Source organism: Platichthys flesus, chromosome 4 (assembly GCF_949316205.1).
Source record: "Platichthys flesus chromosome 4, fPlaFle2.1, whole genome shotgun sequence".
In the NCBI taxonomy this organism is placed as follows: Eukaryota; Metazoa; Chordata; class Actinopteri; order Pleuronectiformes; family Pleuronectidae; genus Platichthys; species Platichthys flesus.
This window is the reverse complement of record NC_084948.1, coordinates 24,238,214-24,263,725: the sequence shown is the minus strand read 5'-3', so window position 1 is coordinate 24,263,725 and position 25,512 is coordinate 24,238,214. Positions and strand designations below refer to the sequence as shown.

The window sequence follows — 25,512 nt, the reverse complement described above, 5'->3', positions numbered from 1 at the left end:
GCCTCAGCCTTTAAATTCATTAACAAACTCTTCATTCATGTGTTGTGAGCGAGAAGGGAAGCGTCTAATTCTGACACACGTTGCCGACACATTGCACAGAAATCCTGCAGCTTTGACAATCAGAAAATTTACGATTTTCCACACCGTTTACAAATCTGCCCGGAGCAGATTCTATGAGTTATTCGAAAACCAATGGATCGAGTAAAGCTGTCAAAACCAGCAGATTTTTATCATAATATAAGCAGTGTTAAAAAAGATATGTTGTAAAAAAGACAAAGAACTATAAATCAATCCAAACAAATGTGAGATGTTTAATACTGACCCTTCCTGTCAGTTGCCCACCACCCTGTTGACACAATCCTGCACATGGATGAGTCATAGGGCCACTGTGGGCGTCTGGGAAGCCTGGCCCCTCTGCCCATACACACTAAACTGCGGTTCAAATTAAAGCGGTGGCTCAACGGCTTTGACTGCAAAACATCACAGTTCTTACCCTGAACTTGTACTTGGTGCTCCTGTGGAGACTCCTGACGGTGCAGGAGAGCTCGTCGCCGTCGTAGCTTGGCTGGAAGCCATATCCCTGGGACAGAGACAAACGACAGTTGGAGGACGAAAACAACCAGGTGAGCAATGACTTACAAGACAACCATTGTAGCGCAGAAAACAAAGTGGTCTGCTGGAGACAAACAGCTACAGGGGATAGGAGCTTTTTTTTGGTGATTTCCCTGGGAGGCCCTATGTCTGCAGGTAGAGGTGACAGTAGGTATAAATGACTTGTAACTTTAAGAGAAAACTGTGAAAGTATCACGGGAAATAATGCGCCGTTCCATTACAGCTCGGATACCCGGCCCGTGGCGTGAAGTCACATTAACCTGAATTAGATTAAGATTAAGATCCATTTATTCATCCCAAACACATGCACAGACATGCAAAGGCACACTCATGTAGGTAGGGAAATGTAATCTCTGCTTTTGACCCATCTGGTGCAGGACACACTGAGCAGTGAGCGACCATGTACGGCGCTCGGGGAGCAGATGTTGGGGGAGTAAGGTGCCTTGCTCAGGGGCACTAGACAGGGTAGGGAGACTCTTGGATTTTTGGACAGATCAATCCAGGTTCGTCTTTTGTTGTCTCTCCGTGGAGTCGAACCAGAGACGAACCAGAGACCTTCTCTGCCCATAGTCCAGGTTTCTGCCACTAGACCACCGCCTCTCCAGTTGGCGCTCCAGTTTCACAGCAACAACGATTACATTAAGCAGCGAGCAATTGTTAGCCATAACTACAGCTTTCACTACTCTTGATGTACAAAGGGGCCATCTGGAATTTTGAAGTCAGGGTGGTGAGTTTCCTCTGACTTTTCGATTTGAAAATCCGACTTGAGGGGACTTCCAGTTTCAACTTCTGACTAATGGTTGGTAATTCCAAGCGGTGAGGTTAAATGTAACACGGCACAAGGGGCAAGTTAGATTTCTTCTTTTGGCCGGGTTGAAATGAATAAACTACGAAGCTGTGAGAGGATGCAGGAACCAGGGACATTGATTTTTATCATTGTTTGATTATAACTGTGAAAACTGTAAGTGTACTTTGTTAATGCTATAAATATTTAATGCAGTCAGACAATCAAGGAGAAACACTTGGCGGTTCCAGCCTCTAAACAGTAATGACTCTCCAACTGCAGAAAGCACTTTACACAGAGCGGAAACAATACGTTTAGTATTTTGCAGAAGTCATTCGTGCAACTTGTAAGAAACAAACTATGCAAGACATACCGAGCCTTCCTCCTCCATCTCCAATATATAGTAGATGTCATCCTCCTTTGGCGAGCTGGTGGGTCTCTGCCACTTCAGACACAGCCAGGTCACCCCCGCCTTCTCCAGCTCTGGAGGGAAGGGTGGCAATGGCACACTGCATGAAGTGAACAGGTCCACCACTTCACTGAACTCGCTGGGGAGGGCAGAGAGAGAGAGAGAGAGAGAGAGACAGAGGATGGGAGAGAATGGGAGAAAAGAGACAGGAGAGACAGAGTGAGAGAGACACACACACACAGATGGAGACAACGAATGGAAGGACATAAAAATAGACAAAATGGGGGATCCAGGGAGTAAACTAGGGGCAGGGGCAGGGCCTACCTTTCTCCCATGTCATTTTTGGCTGCGAGGCGGAAGGAGTATCTGGAGGCCGGTGAAAGCTTGGTCACTCTGTACTGCTTCTGAGGTCCAAAGTAGCACTGTTCATAAATCCCAGTGCCCTTCCCCTTCAGAGAGAAAGTTTTTAGTTTAACTCGCAATAGAAAAAGAGTTGGGTTCAACGTTTTCTTTCGGGATAAATAAAGAAAATTACCTCATCCCATTGAAGAATGTAGTTTTGGATTTTGGAACCGTTGTCACATGGAGCCTGAACGTAAACCGCGAACAGGTAGATCAGATAAAAATATACACACGCATTCAGAGTGAAACGTCTTATAAGAAGTCATATTTCAAAATCTAAATATTCCCTTTAACTGCGACTCATCTCTGTGAAACCACTTTCTTTTAGTGCTTGCAACTCTGTGACTTAAATGGAGTCAATCAAGTTTAAGTACCACACCGATGGGAAGCACCAGTTGTCAAGATGAGGGAAATTTTGCTCCGCCAAGGTGGTTATGATTTGTTTGTTGGCTGGTTGGTTGGTTTATTTGTTTGTCAGCATTATTAAAGCAAAAACTTCGGAAAGTGAAACTTGATGGAAGGATGAGAAATGGGCTTAAATAGAACCCAATATATTTTTATGAAGATCCCCCAAAAAAAAATTATTGTGAGGTTTTGGGGGGACTGATAACAATGAGTGCCAATTGATGCCGATCCAAATCAAAAATCTTGATCTAGTAAATACAAATGTGGTTTCATAAAGAGGACTGATGGGCCTCGATGAAGATATGCACTTTACTGAGTAACGTACATCTTGTAAATCTACTTCATGATTTTTACTCTCAGTAAAACGGTACTTTGATGTTAAAGTAATGCCTGAATAAAAGTCCTGAATCCATTCATCATGTCCCCCTGTTTTTACCTTCCACTGGAGAACGAGTGTGTTCTTGGTCCCACTGGCCTTCCTGGGAGGATTGGGAGGTTCCGGCTCAGAGCTTGAGGTGGTGAAGCTCACAGCCTCCGACGGGCTTCCCTGTAAACAGTTACACACGGCCTGCACCCTGAGGAAAGGAGAAGAAGGCAGTTGCAAAATGTTCCTCTGTGGATTAACACTGTAGTTAAAACCAAGGCAGCTGGAGGGCGAGTCCAACCTGACGTGATAGTCTGTAGCTGGTCGAAGGTCTTCTAAAGTTGCACTTATTTCCTCCCCACTGCATCGGAAGAAGAAACAGAAACATCTTTTAGTTGGTGTTCAACTTCATGGCATCCTAACGCTTGTGCTCATCCTACTGTTGTGCTCACCAATACATGCTCTTGTATTTCCCATCTTTGCCGCTAAACGAAATGGAGACTTCGTAGCTGAGGGCCTCCGGAGGGCTGCAGTCGTCCTCTGCACTGCCGCTGTCGCTCTCTGGCCCGGAGGGCGCACTCCAGCTCACTACCACTCCTCTGGCCTGGATGTCTGACACCTATCATGTGAAAATGGATCATTATCAAGTCTATGTAACACTTAGGATGTGTATATCAAACCAAGACATGGAAAGAAAGATCGTATTCCTCCAGCTGCTAAATCTGCCACTTCCTTCCTACGCTAACCCCAAAGGGGCCATGTCAGGTCAATATTAATGTTTCAGGTTTCTAATTCTTATTTTTAAATATCTAAAAATATCACAAAATTCTAACTGCCTGCAAATAACAGAGGACCAAAATATTCCAGCTGACGCAACTTCTGAGTTTTGCGCACTTGGTGGGGTTGTGCTGAGCAATCCTAGGATTTTTCATTCTGTTTTGAGGAGGTTTAAAAATAGCCTGAGCTACGCTGCAGGGGGGATTCATATGAGGAAGAACTCAATCAGGTCAAGTCTGCACCTCCTCCTCCCGTCTGCCCTAGGGAGAGGGAAGAAGGTGCTGCCCTGGTGAAGAGGGCCTTACGACTTTACTTCCTACACTTCAATTCTAAGACCTCTAACAAACCAACGTGGCAGAGAGAATGACTTTCATTTGAAGCTGAACCTTCTGTGTATTAACTGCCCCCCCTTAACCGTAACCATCAAGTCTTCAATAGACTTGTTTTGCTAGATTTACAAGGCAGTCTGACCTTCGTGTCTGTGTGTGACAAATCCATCTTATATGAGGTCAAGGATATTCTATTTCCAATTCTACTGCTTCCCACACGGCTGCTGGTGAAACAGCAATTCTCCTCTTCATTTATGTACACAGCTGCTGCCATTAAAGGAGACATATGATTTTTCCGGTATTTCTTTCCTTTAATGTGGCACATATGTTTTTGTAATGTATTCTTAAGGTCTGCACTAAAGGGACTGCTTCCCCCAAAGCTCCTGAAACGACCTTTCAGTCGCCTGGTTGATACTCCCTGGTAATTGTAACATCACGATGCCCCACATTTACACAATGCATTGTTTTCTAGCCATCGGAGAATGTAAACCTCTTCAAGTAATAACATCAAGTAGTCAAATTAGGAACCAAAATATAAGCATAATATTTCTGCTTTAAAACTATTTGAAAAGGGGTTTTAATGGTTATTTTAAAGAATGAACTGTGTTATATTGTATTTTGGGTATAAACATATAGCTGTGTACCTGCCGCAAAGAACAGAGCAGATGTGAGAGCTAGGAATGTGTTCAGTTAAAAGTCAGTGCTTCTTTCTAAGCAAAGCTCAGATCTTTTAGTAACTGCCAGCACAGTTGTTTAGAAGCAAATTTGGGAATAGGAATTCCCACATGGATTCTAGTCAGCAGGACTGACTCCATTAGCAGGTTGTCAGCAAGAATTCATCATGGATGTTAACAGAATGTTTAATGATGCACTACATTTGCATCATTACAAGTTTTCAAGAACGCAGCACTAATAGTCACATAAAATCATGCAAATTGCATTAATTAGATGAAAGAAAGCAAATTGAATACTAACCACTGGTTTACTGATGGTGCTGAGAAGTGCCTGCAGGGCCTGGGCTTCCTTGTCCAGCTCTGAGAAGACAAACAAACAGATATTTGGACAGCAAATAAAACCTTGTTTAGGAAATGAAGACAAAATACATAATTTTTTGAAAATAAACACTTCTGACATGTGACACACCATGTCAGCTGTATAAAATACTGACTAAGTCTCTGATTATAAATATATATGCTTTATATAGTGAGGACTTTAAAAGCTGTTGTGTTACTTTAACACCTGTACACATGTAGAGTGGTAACTGGTGTTACATCGCACCATCTATCAAAAATGTTATCCAGTGGTACTTGCTGAATAAATATGTGAGAATACATCGAATTAATCTGTATTGCAATGACAAATCACAGTTGCTCTTAAATGAAAAATTTCATTCTAAATCCGCCGTTACAAATACTTTATAAAATTGTGGTGAGAACTTCTCTGTTACCATCAACCTCAACGGATCTGATTCCAATGAATTGTGGCTAAATGAATGAGGTTATGTTTTGTTTTACTCAAACTTCCTCTACCTTCTTTAGGAATTATCGAAAGTCAGAAAGGAAGTTATGATTCAAAGTGGTATGTTTTTTTTCACATCACTTAACATTTTACACATAATTTTTCTTGCTTAAATTATTGCCATTTTCATGAGGTCATAGAGATAATTTTTTTTCCCCACTCTCAAAATTGACAGTAATTCCTCAATTATGCACTGGTGTCACCAGGAAGCAGTGTTAAATTCGGTGATTAATGAGCAGTAACATTTCTTGTAATCAAGATTAATGTTGGCCGTGTCGCTGATACTTTCTGCCACCAGGCTGCAGCAGTTAATGAGGCACTTCTCTCTGCTCCTTAACGCAACACAATCCACTCCTAACATCTGGAAAAAGTTCGGTGTCAATTTTCACAAAGCTCCACCCTTTAAAACATCCTTACCTCCAGGCTCGCCATTTTTCCCTCTGCCTGCTGCCTTGTCAGGGCTGGCCACTGCATGACTGAGCTGCTCCTGCTCCACGTCCAGCCCTTTCCCTCCAACGCCATTGTGAATGTCTGCCGTGGGAGGGCTATTGCAAGACTTCTGCGGCGAAAGGGGAGGGCTGTCCTTCACCTGGCCTCCTCCTCCACATCCCTGACGGTCCTTCAGTTTCTTCTGCAGACGCTCAAATGTTTTGCTAGTTCTGTCGTCTCTGTGAACAAACGGCGGGCGTCCATGTTGGGAGTGAGAATCTGCAGAGACTGGAGGAACAAAATGACAAGACTTGTGAGTTGAGACACATGGACACAAACAGAAGCAGAAAAAAGAAAGAGCGTGAATCTCAAAATGGACACACAAATAAACGTCCTGTCTTGCAAATGAGGCTTTGAGAACAAATAAAATACATCTTAATATATCAATACAGTCAGGACTAGGGGTGTCACGATACCAAAAATTCAGTAGTCTGTGCCAATACCAGTAAAATAACACGATTCTCGATGCCAATTTCGATACCACGGTAAAAAAAACGCCCGGCTGCCTCTTATCAGTGGAAACAGTGAAAACACAGAGTTTCTCTGGTGTCAGCTGCTCAGAGATCAGCGCCAAAGCTCCAGAAGTGGTGCAGCACCGATGCTAACAGCTGGCATCGGCGCTCACGGTTCTTACTGTGCTTCAAAAAAATTGGCACCGTCTGTGTTTTGTTATTTTAGTATCGAAAGGTATCGTAAGTATCGGTTCTCGTGACATCCCTAGTCAAGACACTGCCGGTTCTAACTCACCCTGCTCTGAGTAGATATGAGCTGGATGGTACTGGGAGTTATATTGAGAACTCATGTCGCCCATGCCTGTGTACAGGTGGTGTGGTGGGGGCATCATGGCAGGATGCGGGATGAAGGCAGGCAGGTGGGCATGGGGTGGAGGTGGAGGGTGGTGAAGAGGGGAGTGCCCCCCTGGGTGGAACTCTGGTTGCTGAGGTAAAACCAGAACCCGCCGCACTCCGTTCTCTTCTATGATCTAAGAGGGAACAGGCAAAGAGCACAGGATGCAGAAATCAAATAGAATCTGGGTTAAACAAGATGCCAGTCAGATACACTGGACCGGAGGTAGGGTCGAGTGAATACCTGTGAAACGTATCCAGGAGGCACATAGATTGGAGGCACTGAACCATTTGGAGACATCATGGGAACCTGAGCAGGACCTGGGAAGAAGCAGGAAGAAGAGAGATCAGTTTTCCGTGGTAAACATCTGTTTCATCTTCGGTACATTTGACTGGAATTTCACCCCGACTCCGACCAGATTCATCAAAGCCCAAACCTGAACTCTACAGAGGAAACATGTGTTCAGACAAAACCCAATTTACAATCTCTCTACATCAGAGTATGTCTCACATACAAATGCATAAACATGAAGTGAGCTTTTTCATACCACCCACCAACATTAGACCTTTTGGTTCACACGAGTGTTTGCTTGATTAATTACAGTTACAATATCAGTTTGGTAAATGACTAAATACTACTGTTCCAAGGCTGCTGCTTTGGAGACTTTTTACCTTAATTTAAGATTATAAACAATGCAGGAAAGATTTTTCTTTTTACATAAGAAATATGAATATTTATATGTAAATATATAAAATATGAAGTTTTATGTATTTGGTTGTATTTGAGTGACCCTTTTGATTTTTTTAACAATAAAGTTTATTATTAAACTTTAAAATAGCCATCCTGAATTACATTTCTTTTTCAGAGGGGTTTGATTATGACAGATGAAGAATAACTTCATTGATTTTATGAATTGGTATTGCATATTCTTTCCCTGTTATATCGGCCAACAACAATTCACATCCCAGAAACACAGATTTGAAGAATATAGAGTTTATTAACAGTAGTAATGTGCATCTAAGCTATGATAAAGACTTTTAGTCACAGAGAGAAGACTTCTGCCTAGAAAATACTCAGAGTAATAACTCCTCCCATTTTGCAACCTTTAGCATATGACACTAGGCAGATTTTCACCGGAACCACCATTAAATATTATCTCTGTAAGGGGTTGGAAATCCCCAGACAAACTGCCTTTTAAGTACTATTGCATTTGTTCATATCCGAGTAGGAAATGGCAGAAAAACACATAAAAAAAAAACTGGCAAATACAAGAAGACACTTCACAAAAGTGCTGAGGAACAACAAAGTTTCCTGCAGGGCTCTGTTGTAGGGGCCAGTGCAGAAGCTTAGCTCAGCTCAGCTCAGGGAAGTGACAACACAGCAGAAAGAGAGAGGGACCTCTGTGCCAAGTTTGCACATTCACAGATTTCTCTTGTTACAAACCTAAGACATAACCACCACGTGTGGAACAACATGTTTCATGCAGGAGAACAAAAGAGATCCACACCGATCTCCCCGCAACCTGCTTGAGGAAAAGTTTTCCTTAATTTTTTGTTAAAGTTGGTGTACGCAGAGAGGCGCTTCTAAATAACCATCCATACTGGGCCTGGACTACAGGAGCTGGCTTGTGCAATGAGTGACTGAAGCCTCCCACTTCTAGCCCTCAGCACCACCCCTTCAGGTGCTGAAGTCCAGGCTCCACCTCTCTGGGTGAAACAGTAAGTGAACGTTGATGCGGACAGCAACCTCATTTACTGAAAGTTATTGATAATTTTCTGGTACAGGACATTGATCCCAAACACCTGACTCTTCAACTACAACAAACAACAAAATATAAGACAGAAAAAGCACCCACAATTTATCACACTCTCGTTCTCTTGGTTTGAAAATCATTGGGAACATACTGCAATAGTCTACCTGCTAATAAACTTCACTGGACAAGACAGATTGCAGGTTCTGCTCTTAAACTGAAATCAAAAGGGCAAAGAGCCAGCAGAGTAATAGGCAGTGAGTCATTTCCCTACTTAGCTGTGAAATTCCCTCCCCTTTTTTACTCCCGCTCTCAGGGAACATGGGAGAGCTCAGTCTGAATCAAGGCAGCCACACAGGCTCAGAATCCATTGATTTCAGATTACAATGTCATCTGAGTGGGAGTTCAAAGTGTGTATTGTTAGCTCCAATCACTTTTAAGACTAATAAAGTCTGTCAAGCTATTAGGCAGGTGCTGCTGTGCACCGATGTGATGACCAATTAAGGGGGAGACTCAAACGTTGCAGTGTCTGGGCACGTGAATGCACTACGCCATCATGTGCACCTGAGAGAACTTAATGCTGGTCGCCGCAACGTGCCCAGCCAAAGAGGAATCTAGCAAAGTCTACCTGCCTGCAGGGGATGGTAATAAGTTTATGAATGTTTTGATGGGCCATTGACACTGTGAGAGAGACAGCACACACAAAAGGAGGAAACGATTCTGCACAATTCCAAAATTAAGTGACAGCGCAAAACAGACATTTGACTATTTGCCTGACGGATGTGGGCAACAGATATTAGGGAGAAAAACGCATGGTAAATAATAGCTTTCATAATGGCACATATCGGGAAACGGTGATACCAACATGTCTGTGAAAGGCTCAAACCAGCCATTTTATCTGCCAGCTCAAACTAGGCTCAAATTATGAAACCTCTGGGACAAATAATTCTATGGCAGTCGACTGATTTCAAGGTAGAAGTTTAGTTTTTGGGGATATTCAGACCAACCTTTTGCAGATGAAGGTCAAAATGGTCTTTATCAATTCTGAAATAAGCTTTGACCTCCCAATGTGCAAATGAAGCTCATGTTTCAGTTTGCTGAAAGGGCAGGTGCAGCCAATAACCTTGGATGAAAGGGGTATTGCTGGCATTTTCCACGTGTTTTTAGCCACACAACATATGAATGGTCCCTCAGGCAAATCTGGTTATTGCAGCTGATGCTGACTAACTAGGAAATCTTATGAATCACAATCTTTTTTTAACTCTCCACCACTATATATATCATTGTTTATCCACTTAGAATGAAAGGCATTGTGTGTTCTTACTTGGAGGACATTTGAAGAATAGGACCAGCAGAAAGCATAGGGTGATGGAGGTCACACAAACAAACACACAGTCACGCAACCGCACACACACACATCTAAGAGAGTGAGAAAGAGAAGGAAAAAGAGAGAAGAGAGGTTGGGCGGAGAATCGGGAAGGGGGGGACATCCACTCTTTTACATCAGACTGACGCACGAGTGCTGACAGAGATCAGATAGAAAAGGCCACATCCCTCTCCCCCTCCCCCTCCCCCCTTGAGTCAACTGGAGCATTGGTTGTGCTGACGTGGCCGCGGAGTACCAACCTTCCAGAGGAAGCAGCCACGGGAAAAACATCGGTCCTCCTCCACAAAACAGCAGGCAGCCACGGAGCCAAGAATAGCCACAAACAAGCTGCCCATTCTAGCAGTGTAAATAGAGGCTAGGTAACACTTTGGGAGCACCATCATCTCCTGTCAACATCACACAACCCCTGTTCGCCTCTCCGCCCCCCCTGGCAGGCCAACAGGATCTTAACTCATAACTGGTGCGCTCGCTGTTGAGTCAAGTGGGGGCTGGAGGTTATGGCAGGGAGATGGGGATAATTGTGTGGGTTGGGTGAACAAGCAAAGGGAGAGACTGGTGGAAAGGACGGACACATGTCCACACACAAAAACACACACTCACACAGATGTGCGAGGATGGTAAGACTCCCACCTGCTTCCTCTGCAAATGGTTAGAGATCACAACAAAGAAAGATCTAAGTGGGACTTCACACAGGTCTTATAAGGCGTACGCAAACGGAGGGGACTTGGCAGCATCAATCCAAGCAGACTGCCAGCTTTAATCAGATGTACAAATAAACCCTCAATTAGATCCGGAGAATAAAAAGAAGCGTGGAAGACAGGCTAGACAGCGGCTGGCTGGATTAAGATGAGAGAAGGGGGGGGGGGAGAGAGGAGGAAAACGCACACAGCTGGAGAAGGCAGGGGTAAGATTGGCATTAGGAGAGACGGTGTGGTGTCATATGGGAGCTCTCAATAAGCTGTGAATGGCAACATGATGAACTGTGAGCCTATAAAGATGGAGCAGGCTTGATTATTAATCAGAGCTAATAAATTGTCTCCATCCACATAAAGAATAGGCGAGGGAGGGCAAGCAGGTTGACTGACGGGGTTTTATAATTACAACCAAGCAAGGGAAACGGGCTACATTAAATTACAGACAACAAATTCCAAGATTAAAGCCTAACAATTGATTTTTTTTATTTTAGTGATGACCCTGTAGCAAATTGTTCTCTTTCTGCATGGCACATCCTTCTTGGAAGAAGGTAAGATCTTCAAGCCGTTAATTGGGTAGTAATTTGCAATAAGTGTAACATTCAATTAGTAGATTATGGAGGCATGACCAGGCTGCCAGTCCAACCACCACCACCACCGACCCAGGCAGAACGAGGAGGTATGCAAAAGGGAAAAAAACAAAACAGGCCGATTCTATTGATCACTTCGCAAACCAGAGCCTGAGGGAGAAAGCTGTACAGTAAACAATGGAACAACTTAATTAGAGCGGTTATTTTCTTATTAGGTGTGATAAAACTCTCTAAATTCCTGATTTTTCAAGGCTCCTGCGTGGCTCTTGTGATCCTAGCAGCGTGAGTGGCGTTTTAGAAGAGGGGAGGAAATCAGTAACCTTCATGCCTAAGCTTATTACAGAACATCAGACGCTGCTGCTGCTGCTTCTCTCAGCCAGACGGACCCAGAACAAGAGAAGAGCCATGACCACAGGGGCAGGGATATTTTCTTCTCTTTTTCAATAACGAGTAATTTGGCTCCCTTCTGAACATGACGATAACACTCTCAAATGACTGTCTCCTGCGTCAACACGATGTATACTTCACAAACCGAGTGGCGTTTGTGATTTTAAAGAAATTACACGATACGAGTGGGTATGAAATCACCCTGCGTTGGACTTTCCATCTCCTGACTAAACTTGGCTAAAAAAAAAAAAGGTTGTTTTTTTGGAACAGCCCTCCCTCTCATCATCTTCTATGATCCTCTTTAGGCTCTCTCCCTCTCCCCTGGTATCAACGCAGCAATGGGAGAATGAGTCACAAGCTCAGTCATTCATAGAGCTACTCGCTGCAGAAGCTCTGAATGAACAGTGCCTGTGTGTGCGTCTATACTCACATGTTTGTGTACTTGTCCTTGGAGTTGGGTAAGGGGAGAGCGGCGAGTATAAAAATAATGTGCTAATGTGGCCATTGTGTATGATGTTGGCAGCGCAATTATGTGAACCATATGTCATGAGTTCTGTTTGGAAGACAGCGCTGGGGGTGAGGAAACGTGCATCTGTACCACAACTGTGCACATGGGGCTAGTCAGAACGGATATGATCATGCGAGCCCATGTAATTTAATGTGCTGTGTTCCCAGTTAAAATAAATTGACTGACTGCTCTGGAAGCACATTTTGTGTGCCACTTGTTTCCCAGTGGAAACCTGATGTTTGATGATGGTTATGAGTATATCATCTGTTCTCTCCCTTAAAAAGACTACATGTATCTTGATATTTGGGCCATGATAGAATCCTGGGATGGAGCGATTAGGTGCCAAGGGATTCTGTAAAATTCTATAAAAGCATTGCTTATCGTCAAATATATATTTCATAAAAGATCAGGGAACACCAAGTTTTTTCCCGTAAAATGTTTGATTTAAAAGCACAGCAAACCGTGTCGGTGTTGTCAGACATGTTGCTTTTGATTTTGACTCACAGACAACACTACCCTGCCAAAGTAACTTTAACAAATCTCGCACTGAACTCTTACAAGGTTTGAAGGCGCGATGCAGCACAGCAGTTTCAGTCAACCGATTCATAATTGTTTATAGAAACGGTACATTTAGCTTCATCTATGAGTCTGAACATCAATGTAAAAATGTCAAATACAGCGATAGAGATTTCTAAAAGTAGCTTCAAGTTGACGATACCAGTGTATCAACAGGATGGATACCAACTCACCACACAGTCAGATGTTCAACAGTGCACATCCTGCCTGCTCAGTATCAGACACAGGGTACATGACAGCTCTAAGTCCCTCTGATAGAAAATAGACTAAGCATATCTGCTGCACTATCAGGAATGACACAAGGTATTTCACAGCTATGGTATCAGTGATGAGGGACGAGTCGGCAGATGAGCTGGCTGACCAACCAGTATCTAACAGGGAGATAAGCCAGAGGACACTGGAACCAGGGCCACAAACTGAGCCAGGTGTATGCATGCAGACACATAGCACACACATGCAGTATTGAGCTTCCTGTTGAGATGCCAGAATGGCTGCCTTGTCTTTTGTGGGAGAAAGCACAGCTCTATCAGGCTCAATAAACTCAGTGGATCTAGACGGTGCTGTCAGCCATCAACTAGAGACTGAATCATCCAAAGTGATGTGAATCACCGGCATGCTAAGTCAGATAAAGAAGTGGATCTAATCAACCCAATGGTCCTGATGCAGACTTGCGTCATCAGTCACCAAGCCTATTAGGTGGTCCAATGCTTGGTGCCAGTGATATAGCCTTCAAATCTACAGTGGCAGACGCTGAGAGAGGCCGACCCTGGTTGAAGCAATAAGTGACTGTCCACTCACGTACAGAACTCCCATTATGGCAAGGAGGATAGCGAGCAAGAAGCTGCTTAATGGCCACTCTAATTAGCCGCCCTCGCTAAAGGCCCCTCCTCCAAAGCAGATATATAAAAAGCCTAAAATACTGCATTTTACAAGAATGTCTCTTTCTATTAAACAGGCTGTCATGCACTAATACGAAGCTGTTACGCACATTAAACTGCTAAAAATACATGATTGAATAAACAAACTGTTGTGGGATGGAGCACATCCAGAAGGAAATGCGTGTGTAACAGATCATCCTGGTTTTGTAACTGTGTCATGATGTACCTGTCAGTACATACTACATTTAAAAAAGGTGAAAGCATGCATATGCACAACAGACAAGTGAACAGGGATAGTCTGTTGTTGCAAACACACAACAAATCAAACCAACCAACCACCACATGCGCGTACATGCATGCATGCTCAGCCGCCCGCACGCACACTCTTCTTCCTCCCTCCTTGCACCGCAAGCGGTGAGTCATCCCTCTATTCACGTCACAGGGAGATGAGCGCACCCTGTGACAGGCCAGTTAGTAGCAGTCACACTGATCTATGTGGCACCTCTCAGCTCTTTGTTTCTCCTCTGATGGAGAGACTATGTATGCTCGCTCCCTATTAAGAGGGTTTACTCAGCTCGTAATGGGGGGCCGGTGTGGGAGCTCAGTCAGACAGCAGTAAGAAGAAGAGCCCTGGTGTGAGCAAGCGGTATGATGGCTTCTTGCCTGAGCAGCATCACTTTATATTTCTGCTTTGGCTCCTTTGTTAAATAAACATGGATGCCTGTGGCCTTTTGTCCTGTTATTATTCATATAAATCACAAAGCACGCTCAAAGTCAGCAGACAAGAAATATCCGAGTCTTCCACAGTGAACACTAGTCTATACATGGGTCATTGGATTTATGCTTAAATGTTGAGCACCTGCCTGCTGCGAGTATCAAACATTATTCACACAAACCTTTTATTACAATGATATCCCTTATTATCTTTATCAGAAAAATAAACAGTGGCTATGAGCTCACAGAACGCGTCTGTGGAGTAAGCCATAAACATAAATTATCTTCAGATCAATGTTTTCCAGGGCAACTGGATTTGATAATGATCATTTAAAATTATGAGCGAACAGCTCTAGTTCCTACAACTACTCCAGCTGTCTTCTGTTCACAATGTCAGCGACATGTTGGAGCCAGACGGCATTGTTGCTGTCACAAAGACAAAGAGAATCACCAACAATCGTGGAACAGGGAAATGACAGCCATGACAAATAAGAACGTGTAACACAGCTTTACTCCAACACCATCGTTTACTCCTCCAGCAATACACACTGTAATTACAGTATGTTTAATTAACATTGTGACAATATATCAGGACACAAATCATTTTTATCACCTGTCAAACTAAACAGGATATGCAGGAAACACATAGGGTTGATTGAACACAAGAGTATAAGGTTCCTGGTGGGGAAATGCTGCTGTGAAAAGGTAAACGTTTATTTACTTAAAAGAATGAAGGTGTTGGTACATTTTGTGCATTTGCTGGAGTCCAGCTGTTTTTTGCACTTCTGTTATTAAGAGGTGTGGAAATTTCTAAATGTGAAGATTGAACCTTATTGACAGATTGAAAGCTGGTAGGTGGTGATAAAGTCTACTTCAACATTTGGTCAAATACCAGAGAAGAGCGCTGTGGTCCAAGCGAGTGGGCAAGGCAGACGTCTGTGAATGCTGGTAATGTGGAGCGATTATCTTAAATGTAGTTGCACAGTTGTAATTAAACCCATCAGTTCTAACAAGACCGGTATAAACATTGTTGTTGACTAGGGTCGGGCCTCAGTAAAACACCCGCACCTACACACACACAAACACTAAGACAGCAGGGCAGAGAGGCCTCAGTGGAGCCAGTGAACCAGGTAAACTCAAGGCAACGTCAAACTGGAGCTGATGTCAACTAGGTAAAAAAGCAGAAAAAGTAGAGCAGCGATGTGCAGTCTGCAGCGTACTTGTTAAGCTAATAGCAATCTGTTATAGAGACGATAAAATGAAAGCGTTTTTCATGTAGCCTCAGTCTGTTCATGTTAGTTTCCCATGAATATTAAAATTCTTGTAAACTAGCTATTGCAGGCCCTCGCCCGGCCCCTTCCCGTCTCTACCAGCTGTACCTGCCGACAGAGAATCACACCAGCAGCCGATGGAGGAGGACGGAGCACAGACCAATACTCACGGACATCTGCATTCTTCATTCTTTCTAAACTGAACTCAGTATTTAGATGTCGGGGATATATCTTATCTTACAGGCATTTTAAATTTGTTTCCACTGAGATATTGCATGCAGGCTATAAAAGGGATTTTGACTGATAAAAAATGTACTGCTGCTGCTCTAGAAACAACATTAAGTTTAGTTCTAAAAATCTAAAATCATTCCAGTCCTGTTGTGAGTAAGAGAAATAAAGATTCATCATCTTGATGTATAATGGGGTATGCATCAAGATGAGTCAATAATCATTTGAGAATCACACTGTAACGCTTTAAAGCAGAATTGAATCAAATCGTGAGGTGCCTCGTGATTCACACCCCTGTTTGCTGTAGCAGCTGTACTATTCATATTATTGGCTGGAACCATATGATGCAATTATGTCATTAAGCAACCTGGAAGCTGTGAGACATGACCAACATCCTGTTGTCATTTCAATAAAAAATACATTGGTGCTTTCTGGTCAACCCCTCCCCCTCTTCTCACTGCAATCACCAGGGGAAAAAGAGCGAGTGAATGTGGGTGAAGGTGACGCCGTCTATTAGATTATACCTACACCTATTATTATTTCACACTTTACAATTCTCGATACTCAACGCCTTTATTTAAAAAAAATTTGAACATACAAATAACAGTGGCTACATATCCTTCAAGTGATAAAAGAAAAAACTAATAACATAAAACAGAACACACACAAACTCGAGTGCAAGGCAGCAAGCGGCAGGTTAATGAGGTAGTAGTGACAGACCATTAAAACCCATTTAAGGTTCTAATGTTATCAGTGGTTCTTCTTGGATTTTGTTTTTTAGCAGTGGGAGCACCCCCCCCCCCCCCCCCCCCTGAAATGAGACACATCACTCTGCGCCAGTCAACAAGTGACTCTGCTCCTCTCCAGTCACCCACACGCAGGACCCATCTCAACAATAACCCACTGAACTCGCTTCCGTGTTCCTGGATGAACATCGTCAATGTTCAAAGTTGTATCAATAACTTCACATGATTAAACTTGTCTAACCGGTGTGACGGAAAACAACTTGAATCTTGGTAACAAGTGAAGAGTTGTCTGATTCCAACAACTTATTGCACTGAATATGAGTTTCATAATCTTTATATATGATTTTGCTTGATGGTGATTTGCGTATTATGTGATATACATCGATATTAGGAAAAAGTGGTGTTCACCTCTAAGGTATGAACCAGCGCTATATATGTTCTATATTTACTGTATTAATGAATATCTCAGTTTCATTTGGAAAAAGCCACACGGTATACAGGAGGTTTGTGAAGATGGCTGCCAGGGGGGGCTGCTCGTCTTTCCCGATGCCCGGAAACTCCCAGAAACTATATGTGTGCGTCTCCTCTCATTGAGTTTCTGCTTTGTGAAGAGGTTTGCCTGCTGAATATAGTGTTCCTCATTTCACAGTCTTCATGTTGGGGACATGCCCTTGAATGAAACTTAAGATAAAACTATTCCATTCGTTTCTTTTGTGTTTGCAATATGACTCACAATTTTAGAGGGAGTAGTCATTTTTCCATTTCATTTCAAATGAAAAATAAAATGATGCAAGTTAGATATTCTTACATGAGTCTGAGCCATGGAAGCTTCTCTAATTCTCTAAGTAGTAATAGCATCTCTATCACATCACTTAATTCAAAGCTGTGAGATGTGACAAATAACTTCTTTATGAATAATGCAACTCCTGAACTTGGCTATGTTGTGATTTCTGTAATTTTTCTACTGTAAAAAACACAAATGTGTAAAACAGTGAGCAATAATTTTAAAAATTTTGTCGGAACTGTGCACACATGATTTTTATAAATGTTCTCTCTTGTGGGTTTACAGTAAAAGACGATTCGGGAGTTATTGAATGGATGCAAATATACCTATGTGATACGAAAATTCAGATTTTTGTACAGCTAGATTTTTTAGACAAAATTAATTTAAATCAAGATTATAATGACAAAGTAACTTTCTCACCTGTGATACACTGAAACTGACCATCCTCTCGTCGAATAGTGAAGGCCTCACCTGGGTTTACCTGCACCAGGATTACCTGTCGAAAAACAAAGATACGTTAAATTTAATAAAATAAGTTCATTCCATCTGAGGGAGGGAGATAGAGAGAGACAGACAAAGAGAGAGAGAGAGCGACAGAGAGACAGACAGACAGAGAGAGAGAGAGAGACAGCATGTGACAACTTCAAGAGAAACAACTTCCACACACCTTCTCCAAAACCTGATAGTGACCACAGCAACTAGTAAACAACACAAAGGGAATGCAAGTTTCTGCAAATGCAACCACTGTATTTAAAGGTGGTCAATTTGTGGATAGTGGGAGGAAGTGGAGACGTTTTGTCCATCTTCATATACAATCTAAATATGACAACATTATTTTTGTAAATATTCCCTAGTGGACCTCTAGAACTGAAGTCTCCACAGCTATAGTGTGAATAAAAGCAGCATCATTCCTTAGGAGAAACCCAGTTTCTTATCAACAGTAGTCTGCGTTGCACTGACAGTGTGAAAACACTGACAATACAGTCACCAGAAAGTAGTACGAGGAAAAAATTGCTTTTCATCTATCATTTGGAGCCTCTCAGTAATGATGTGAGGCAGGTGAGGCAGGTGAGGCAGGCAGAGGCAGGTACAAGCAGCAGAAATATTACAGTATCAATAACGACCAAAACTCACAAAGCTGTCTGCTCTTGCTACAAGTGCTTCAACATGCTTGAAATATGTGCGGTAGACTGCAGCTGGAGGGATAAACAGGAATTAAACTGCAAAAAATAAATAAATCAGCAGATAGATTTTTTTCCCCATGGGAGACTTAATGGGAATACCAATAATCTCTGAGATACCTGGATAATTGAATCTATGAATAGTAGTTTAAATACATGCATGTCTGGGGGGGGGGTGTTTACTACAACACAATTTCAGGAAGAAAAAGAAAGAACAAATCGATGGATTGTGGAGAAGTCTCATAATAAATTCACTGTAGGATCAAATATGTATTATCAATTACTTTCGGTCATATAAATCGTACTATTGAACTGATGAATGGTCTGAATGAGCCAATAAATGGAAAAAGATGAGAATTGGGGGAAATATGACCATTGTGTACAGGTAATATAGTAATACAGTTAATATTTAAAAAGAACAACGTCAAACCTCAACCCATGGGATTTTGGTTTGGTTGTTTTCCACAAAACAAAAACAGCTGCACAGTTTTAAATGAATCTCATAAAAAGGGATAAATCTGAACTGACACTTGACGTAAACGTACTTTTATCTTTTCCAAACGTAATTAGTGACGAAAGTCTGTAAGCTTTATTTAATGTGTATATTCCAAGAACATTGAACAGATGTTGCCTGAAGGCAGCGAAAGACCTAAATTCAGTTGTTTTTTTAAATGGCAAAAAATAAAAAACTATTTGCCTGCAAGTTTTAAATAATTGATCGTGTTTATAACATTTAACAAAATGTATAGTTTTTAATACCATCTCAAATGAATAATGAATTATAGTTTGACTGTTTTTGCTTTTCCCTGATGTTTATTTACAGGGGAAAAAAGTCTGTCCTCCTCTCTAGTTATTGGGCTAAACATGCATATAAAAGCTTCAACCATTAACCTTAAACCTCTAAACCTAATGATTATTAGATTAAAAGTCAGTAACCTGTATATTCCAGGAACATTCAACAGATGTTGGCTACAGACAAAACAAGCTAAACCCAGGCAGCAAATGACAGCTTGCCTGTTTCTGTCCATATCTGATATTAATGTGCAGGAAAAATAACTTCAACTTTCAAAACCAAGTAACTATCACTACAAGAGCCTGTAATCCCTTGACACTGAGACTAATTGTTATGTTTTTCTGTTTTAGAAAAAGGTTTAAATATTTGTTTTTTTCCTGGAATACAATGCTTGTGTAGATATTTTAAAATGAAAACTGTGCAAGAAATCATGATTTATAATTTGTGCTCATATCTAGTATTGGAGTACAGAAATAAACTGCCTCTAGTTACCACATTGTACATGCATTTTTAAGCTAAAACCATAAACCTAAACTAACCCTAACCCCTTAACTATTTTTATCTCACACCATTCAGAGAGTTCATCGCTGCTACCACACACCTGCTTCTTTAAATCACTACAACACAACCGAGCGTCAGAACTGAATAAGAGGAAGCCTCAGGAAATACGTCCAACTTTTCAAACCATCAAACATCTCTCACAATGCCACCTGTTTTAATAATAGGCAAATATCATGAAAATTATTAAACAGACCTGGAGACAAACACTTTTTCAACCAGTCAGATGATGTCAATAAAAATCCTACTAATCATCTCAAATCCATCAGTTTCCTCATCCTGATAAAACGCCAAGAGAACCCACGTATAGTGTGTGTGAGCGCCGGTTACCTCGCTCTTGTGGAAGTCGCCGTCATAGAATCTACACTCCCCCGGCACGGGGCTTTGGACACGGCTTGCTTCAAGCACAGAAATCATCAGCACCTCCATCTCTGACACTGCTCCCATTCATGTGCTCGGCAGGGAGAGGAAAGAGCCCTTTGACTGCCACACACAGAAGCTCATATGTTCCTACACACCCACACAAGCAGCGTCAGCAGCAAGTGTAGATGGTGGTGGTGGTGGTGGGGGAGGGCTGGAAGTGGGTGGGGGTGTTCAGGGGCAAGGGAGGTCTGATTGAATCAAAGTCTCTGCACTTCACAGTCGGGTGCGTGTATACGATTGTTGTCCACCACCTTCAGTGTGAGGAAAACACCCTCCCCTAGATTTATTTCTCTCTCTTCCAATCTGATCTTTATGGTGAAAGTTACATTCAAAATATACAAATGACACAGTGACATTCACTGCCGGTTAATGAAATCAAAAGGAAGGAAATCTGGCTTGCAAAAGATCCGACTGCTACTTACTGTTGCCCGCATTGCTTGTTCTCATTCAGGCGTCGCTATACACGCAGTCACAGCAAAAGAAAATGATGCTCCAGGGTCTACCAGACCCTCCACCACTTCAACCACCCCTCATGAGAAATCACATGACCGGCGGAGCTAACACATCTGGCTGGGCTGATCCTTTACACCCTCCGCTTCCGTCAACTCTTGTGCAAAATCCAGGAAGAAGCTGGAGAGAGGCGTGGAGTGCAGCAGGAGCTTTGTAAGCAGATGGGGCTCGGTCTCCTGTGCTGGATGTAGCCTTCACAGAAAGTGTGGCGTGAATCTCATGTTTGCTTCGCCTGGTTCAGCCTCATCTGCTCCATAGCGGCGCTCTCTGCAGCAGGCAGCTCGCTCACTCTATCCTCTAGCTCCGGCGCTGCCTCCCCACCGTCAGTATCCACAGCAACCCCTTCAACAAATAAGCCACGGCGATGTCCGCACCAAACCTTCAGAGAAGGCACTGAAACCTTATCAGCAGCGGCCACTCTCCGGAAAAAGGAGGTGAATGAACCAAGGAAAACAGGACCGAAAAGGAGAAGGACTTTGGATGATGCCTCAGTTTGCTTCTTGCCTCAGTCACTGACAGTGTGCCGGTGCCAGCTCTGTTAATGCCTGCTGTGCTCCTTAATGCTTAATTTCAATAGCATTCCATCAGGGTGTGATCATAGCACAGCTGAGCAGGCAATGGTTTAAGGGTTCCATAGCGTGGGGAGTCCTTTGTTCTGCCTTTTTTCAAAACAACAACAATGGCGTGAGGGAGCTGAGCGACCCACGCAGCTTCTGAGGCTGACATACACGACTACGCTACAGTCTCTCCCTCCCTCGTTTTCTCTCCCTCCCCCTCATACTCTCCCCTGGCTCTCTCTCCCATTCACAGAGCGACATGCCATACACCCTCTCTTAATACTCCGATCGATGCGAGAGGAGATGAGGTTGTGGGAGTTCAATTGCGGAGCTCCAATGCTGCCGACAATTGCAGCCTCGAGTTCTCCACCGTCTCCAAAGATCACAAAGCAGCCCGCTGAGAGTCAAAACAGAGACACTATTTGTGCAGCGACACAATAAACAGGGCTTCTGTAACATCTTTCCTCATTCATTTTAACAAATGGTCCTTAAAGCGACAGCGTTGATCACTCGATCAGCATGTGCCAAGTTAATAGTTACTGTGCATCACTGATACTACTGCGCAGGGGGTAATTCAAAATCCTCCACAATATGAAAACCTTCTGTTTAATTCATTCTGTAAAATGATTGAAGCTGAATTTAAGGATTCTGATGAATATGGCGGGTAGTTGGAAAGATCAGGTGCCAAAATACTGGAGGTTTCTGAAGTGAACTGTATTTATAAAAATGCAAAGTTAATGTTACAATACATTTTACACTGATCAAATCAACAATCAATTGTTTTGATTATGTTGGACTCGTGAATTAAGGATTTTTTAAACAACTATAGATTAAAGCTCCTATATCTAAAATAATATTGCCAATACCTGTGGTCAAATTTCAGTGTGTCCAAAACGAAATTGGAGAGGGGCTGTCAAAGTCGATAGTGACAGACAGTTCAGATAACATTCAGCAAATGAACAACAAACCCCACTAAAATATACAAAACCCACAAAAATACACAAAACAAGCAACCCCCCTGCTGTGGCTTTGGAAGAGAAAGCACCTTTTTCTAATTACTTGCTCTCATTTCTCCTCATACTTACTGCAACAATGGAGGCTGGTATTTTTAAGAACAATTTGCATAAACAGTCTGGTACTGAAATGGGGTTCTTGGCCAAAATGTTCTGATTTTTACTGGTAACACTGTCTTCCCTGTTTATCTTTAGTAAGAATTGACTCAAAATGTTACAAAACATATTGAATAGACAGAGAGAAAAACATAATTGCCAGGGAAATGTGCCACAATGAAAAATAAGCAAATTTTGAGATTAGTCAGGTTCCTCTTCTGATAACTCCACTTGCCTGAGGCAACTGTCAATCACAGTTATTAACCTTACGCCACATTTTCAGACAGACACTTGCTCAGTGCTAAAACAGTTCAAGGGCCTGCGTTGGTGGGAGTGTGTTGTTTCATGCACCGGTGACAGTGAAATAGCGACCGCCGAGTCCAGTTGGAGGAACAGGCTTGCTCGCCACTCGCATACGAGCGATTGGCCAACACGGTACCTGTACACATGACATCACACTGCGTTGCAGCAAAAGCTGAACCAGGTTGGACTGTTGTTTTTGCCAAGTGCCGCAGCACTGGAAAGACTTGGAAACATGGCCAAGATACTGCAAAGGTTACTTTTCACACAGATGACTAAGCACTGCAATGTGCGATGTTTTCCTGGTCACATTCTCAGCAAAGACGAACTTTTAAGCAGAGCATCGGAAGGAGGTATTCGTGCATTTAGTGAACAAGAACAACGAACTTCACCTGCTTGTCTACAAATTTATAGGAGGGGATGTTTATATACCTTGTTCCCACCACTGTAAAGATTTATGTCCTTGCGGGAGCCATGTGCAAAGAGATTGCAGATCAATTAGTACACACTGTCACACAGGTGGCCACTGCTGTGCTTTATTACCCAGGAGAATGGGACCACTCTGTGTGTTCATGGCTGTTAGCTCTGACATTTCTTGGCCAATGGTGACTCAGAGTTCAGGTTTCTCACCATTTGTTCCTCTTAATTGTTTACTGTGCGTTGATGTGGTACAGCAGCTGCATGGACAGGAAACTGGAGGCAAATGACGGAGAAAATCCTGCCACTGTAGCCAGGCACTAGAGCAGTCTCCCCACAGCTGATGGCATATGCTTAACTGTTCAATTATAATTCGAGGCAATTTGATGATCCTCTACCCACCAGATTCTCTTGGAAATATTGCATGATGGGATAGCAGGACAGAAACAGGCAGAGACTTCCATGTAAATATTAATTATCTTTTTAGAAATATTAATTCACAGAGGAGATAATCTGTTATTTGTATTTATCCGAGCAACCACAAAATGTTATCTAAGCACATACTCAGAGTCTGGGAGCACGGTTTGGATTACTGTCCTGCTTAATGGCAGTCAGCATCCAAATAAATAACGATTTTACTCAATCCTTATTTCTTTCTTCTCTGTGGACTTTGATTCCTTTCGTCTGATGCTAACATCGCCAGGCTTCACGGAGGAGCTGGTGCACTGAGGTGGTCCTGATACAGAGCTCTCCACTACAGTTGATCTACCACAGTATCCTTCGCCTCAGGCCTTTGGCAAACTTCACATGAATTCCTGCAACCTCCGGACATGCTGTCATGTGCTTTTCTTCTCTTCAGGAGCACCTTCCATCTGGCTCCTCTACCGCAGAGACCAGACTTGTGAAGTGCTGCACTTGGTGTAACTGTTCCAGGGCGATCTCTCATCAAAGTGAGGACACTTTGTACTCGTGTTAAGAGTTGTCCTTGGGTTCCAGGTCAGCTTCCTGGCGAAGGTTCTTGTTTGGTTAGTCAATATGCTCGGGGCAAAGACCAGGTAGTCTTGCATTTTAGTCATTTTTAGTAATGATGTCTTATGTGCTCCTCTTGGATATCGTGTTTAAATATACACACTTGGACAAATGTTTATATTTGATGATTTTTAGCTTTCAGCAGAATATGTTGATCACCTGCAATACTGGTTTCTGTAAAGCTGTTTTCAGAGATTAACTCTGGAAAAATGTGGGTCAGGACTTCTGTGTTCTCACAAACAGTCTCTTGAGAACATTTCAGGAGAAAGTCCGGAATTCAGTCCATGTCTGAAAGCAGATTGTCTGTTTCAATAGACCATTCAGTCAGAAATGAATGGTAACTGAGTGGTTCTCAGATCGATAGACTGATTTACTCGGACAGCACTTGTATCTATTCTGTAAATTTGTATGGTTTGTCTCACTGGCTTAGAAGAAAGTGTCCTAAACACTGCTGAGTCACGCTCTGTCCACCTCCTCACAATAGCTGACAAATAGTGGGCTCACCCCCATCTTCACAGATGAATCAGTGGCTGACGAGGAGAGAAAATGAGTGGGCTGCATTTTTGTCACAACATCTCAGGCCCTCTGGCAACTTATAAGGGGCACGGTTCCAGGGCCCTGTCTCCTGTGTCTGGCTATAGCTTACAAGGCCAGCACGAAAGACGGCTGAGTCGGGAGTGAGGTCTCACTATCCACCAGTAACATTAGCCCACGCATGGCACGAAGCCACAAGCAGACCACACACTCATGGCTGTGTGCTCCCTGTTCAATTCATGTTGTTACTATTCATTGCCGGGTGTTCTCACACACGACCGGAGTAAACATCAGATCTATAAATCTCAGCCTATCCCACAAAAGACTTTGAATCTGGCATGAATAACAACATGTCAGAATAAAGAAGTACTTTGTTAATTTTTTATATTTGCATAACACATATTTCCCCATAAGCCTTGATGTTTACTAGTAAAATGTTTCTTACTGAAACTGCTAAGCTGCAAGTCTGTACCAAGGGGCAGTGCTTTCCAATTGACCATTTATACTAGAGGCTTATCGAATATTTTTTTTCTCCAAAGTGTTTTTATCACTTACATGCTGTCAGGTTACAGACACAGACTCAAACCCTCAAAGCAGTGGAACATAAAAACACAAGCACAAAGAGCACAGGAACATTAAATGATAGGTCTAATGA

The 25,512-nt window shown here is 42.6% G+C and overlaps 1 protein-coding gene across 1 annotated transcript in view; it reads right to left on the bottom strand.

The window, feature by feature from the left end:
• The window catches only part of fndc3a (fibronectin type III domain containing 3A), a 45,851-nt gene that overhangs the window by 13,039 nt on the left and 7,300 nt on the right, over positions 1-25,512 (bottom strand). Inside the window, exons 3-14 of the mRNA XM_062385496.1 lie at positions 17,867-17,942; positions 7,179-7,255; positions 6,837-7,071; positions 6,018-6,317; positions 5,058-5,116; positions 3,429-3,595; positions 3,278-3,337; positions 3,049-3,187; positions 2,341-2,394; positions 2,130-2,254; positions 1,770-1,944; positions 494-580 (exon numbers count right to left, since the gene is read on the bottom strand). Of these exons, the coding sequence (XP_062241480.1) occupies positions 494-580; positions 1,770-1,944; positions 2,130-2,254; positions 2,341-2,394; positions 3,049-3,187; positions 3,278-3,337; positions 3,429-3,595; positions 5,058-5,116; positions 6,018-6,317; positions 6,837-7,071; positions 7,179-7,255; positions 17,867-17,942 (1,554 nt within the window). The remainder of the gene's footprint in view (positions 1-493; positions 581-1,769; positions 1,945-2,129; positions 2,255-2,340; positions 2,395-3,048; positions 3,188-3,277; positions 3,338-3,428; positions 3,596-5,057; positions 5,117-6,017; positions 6,318-6,836; positions 7,072-7,178; positions 7,256-17,866; positions 17,943-25,512) is intronic.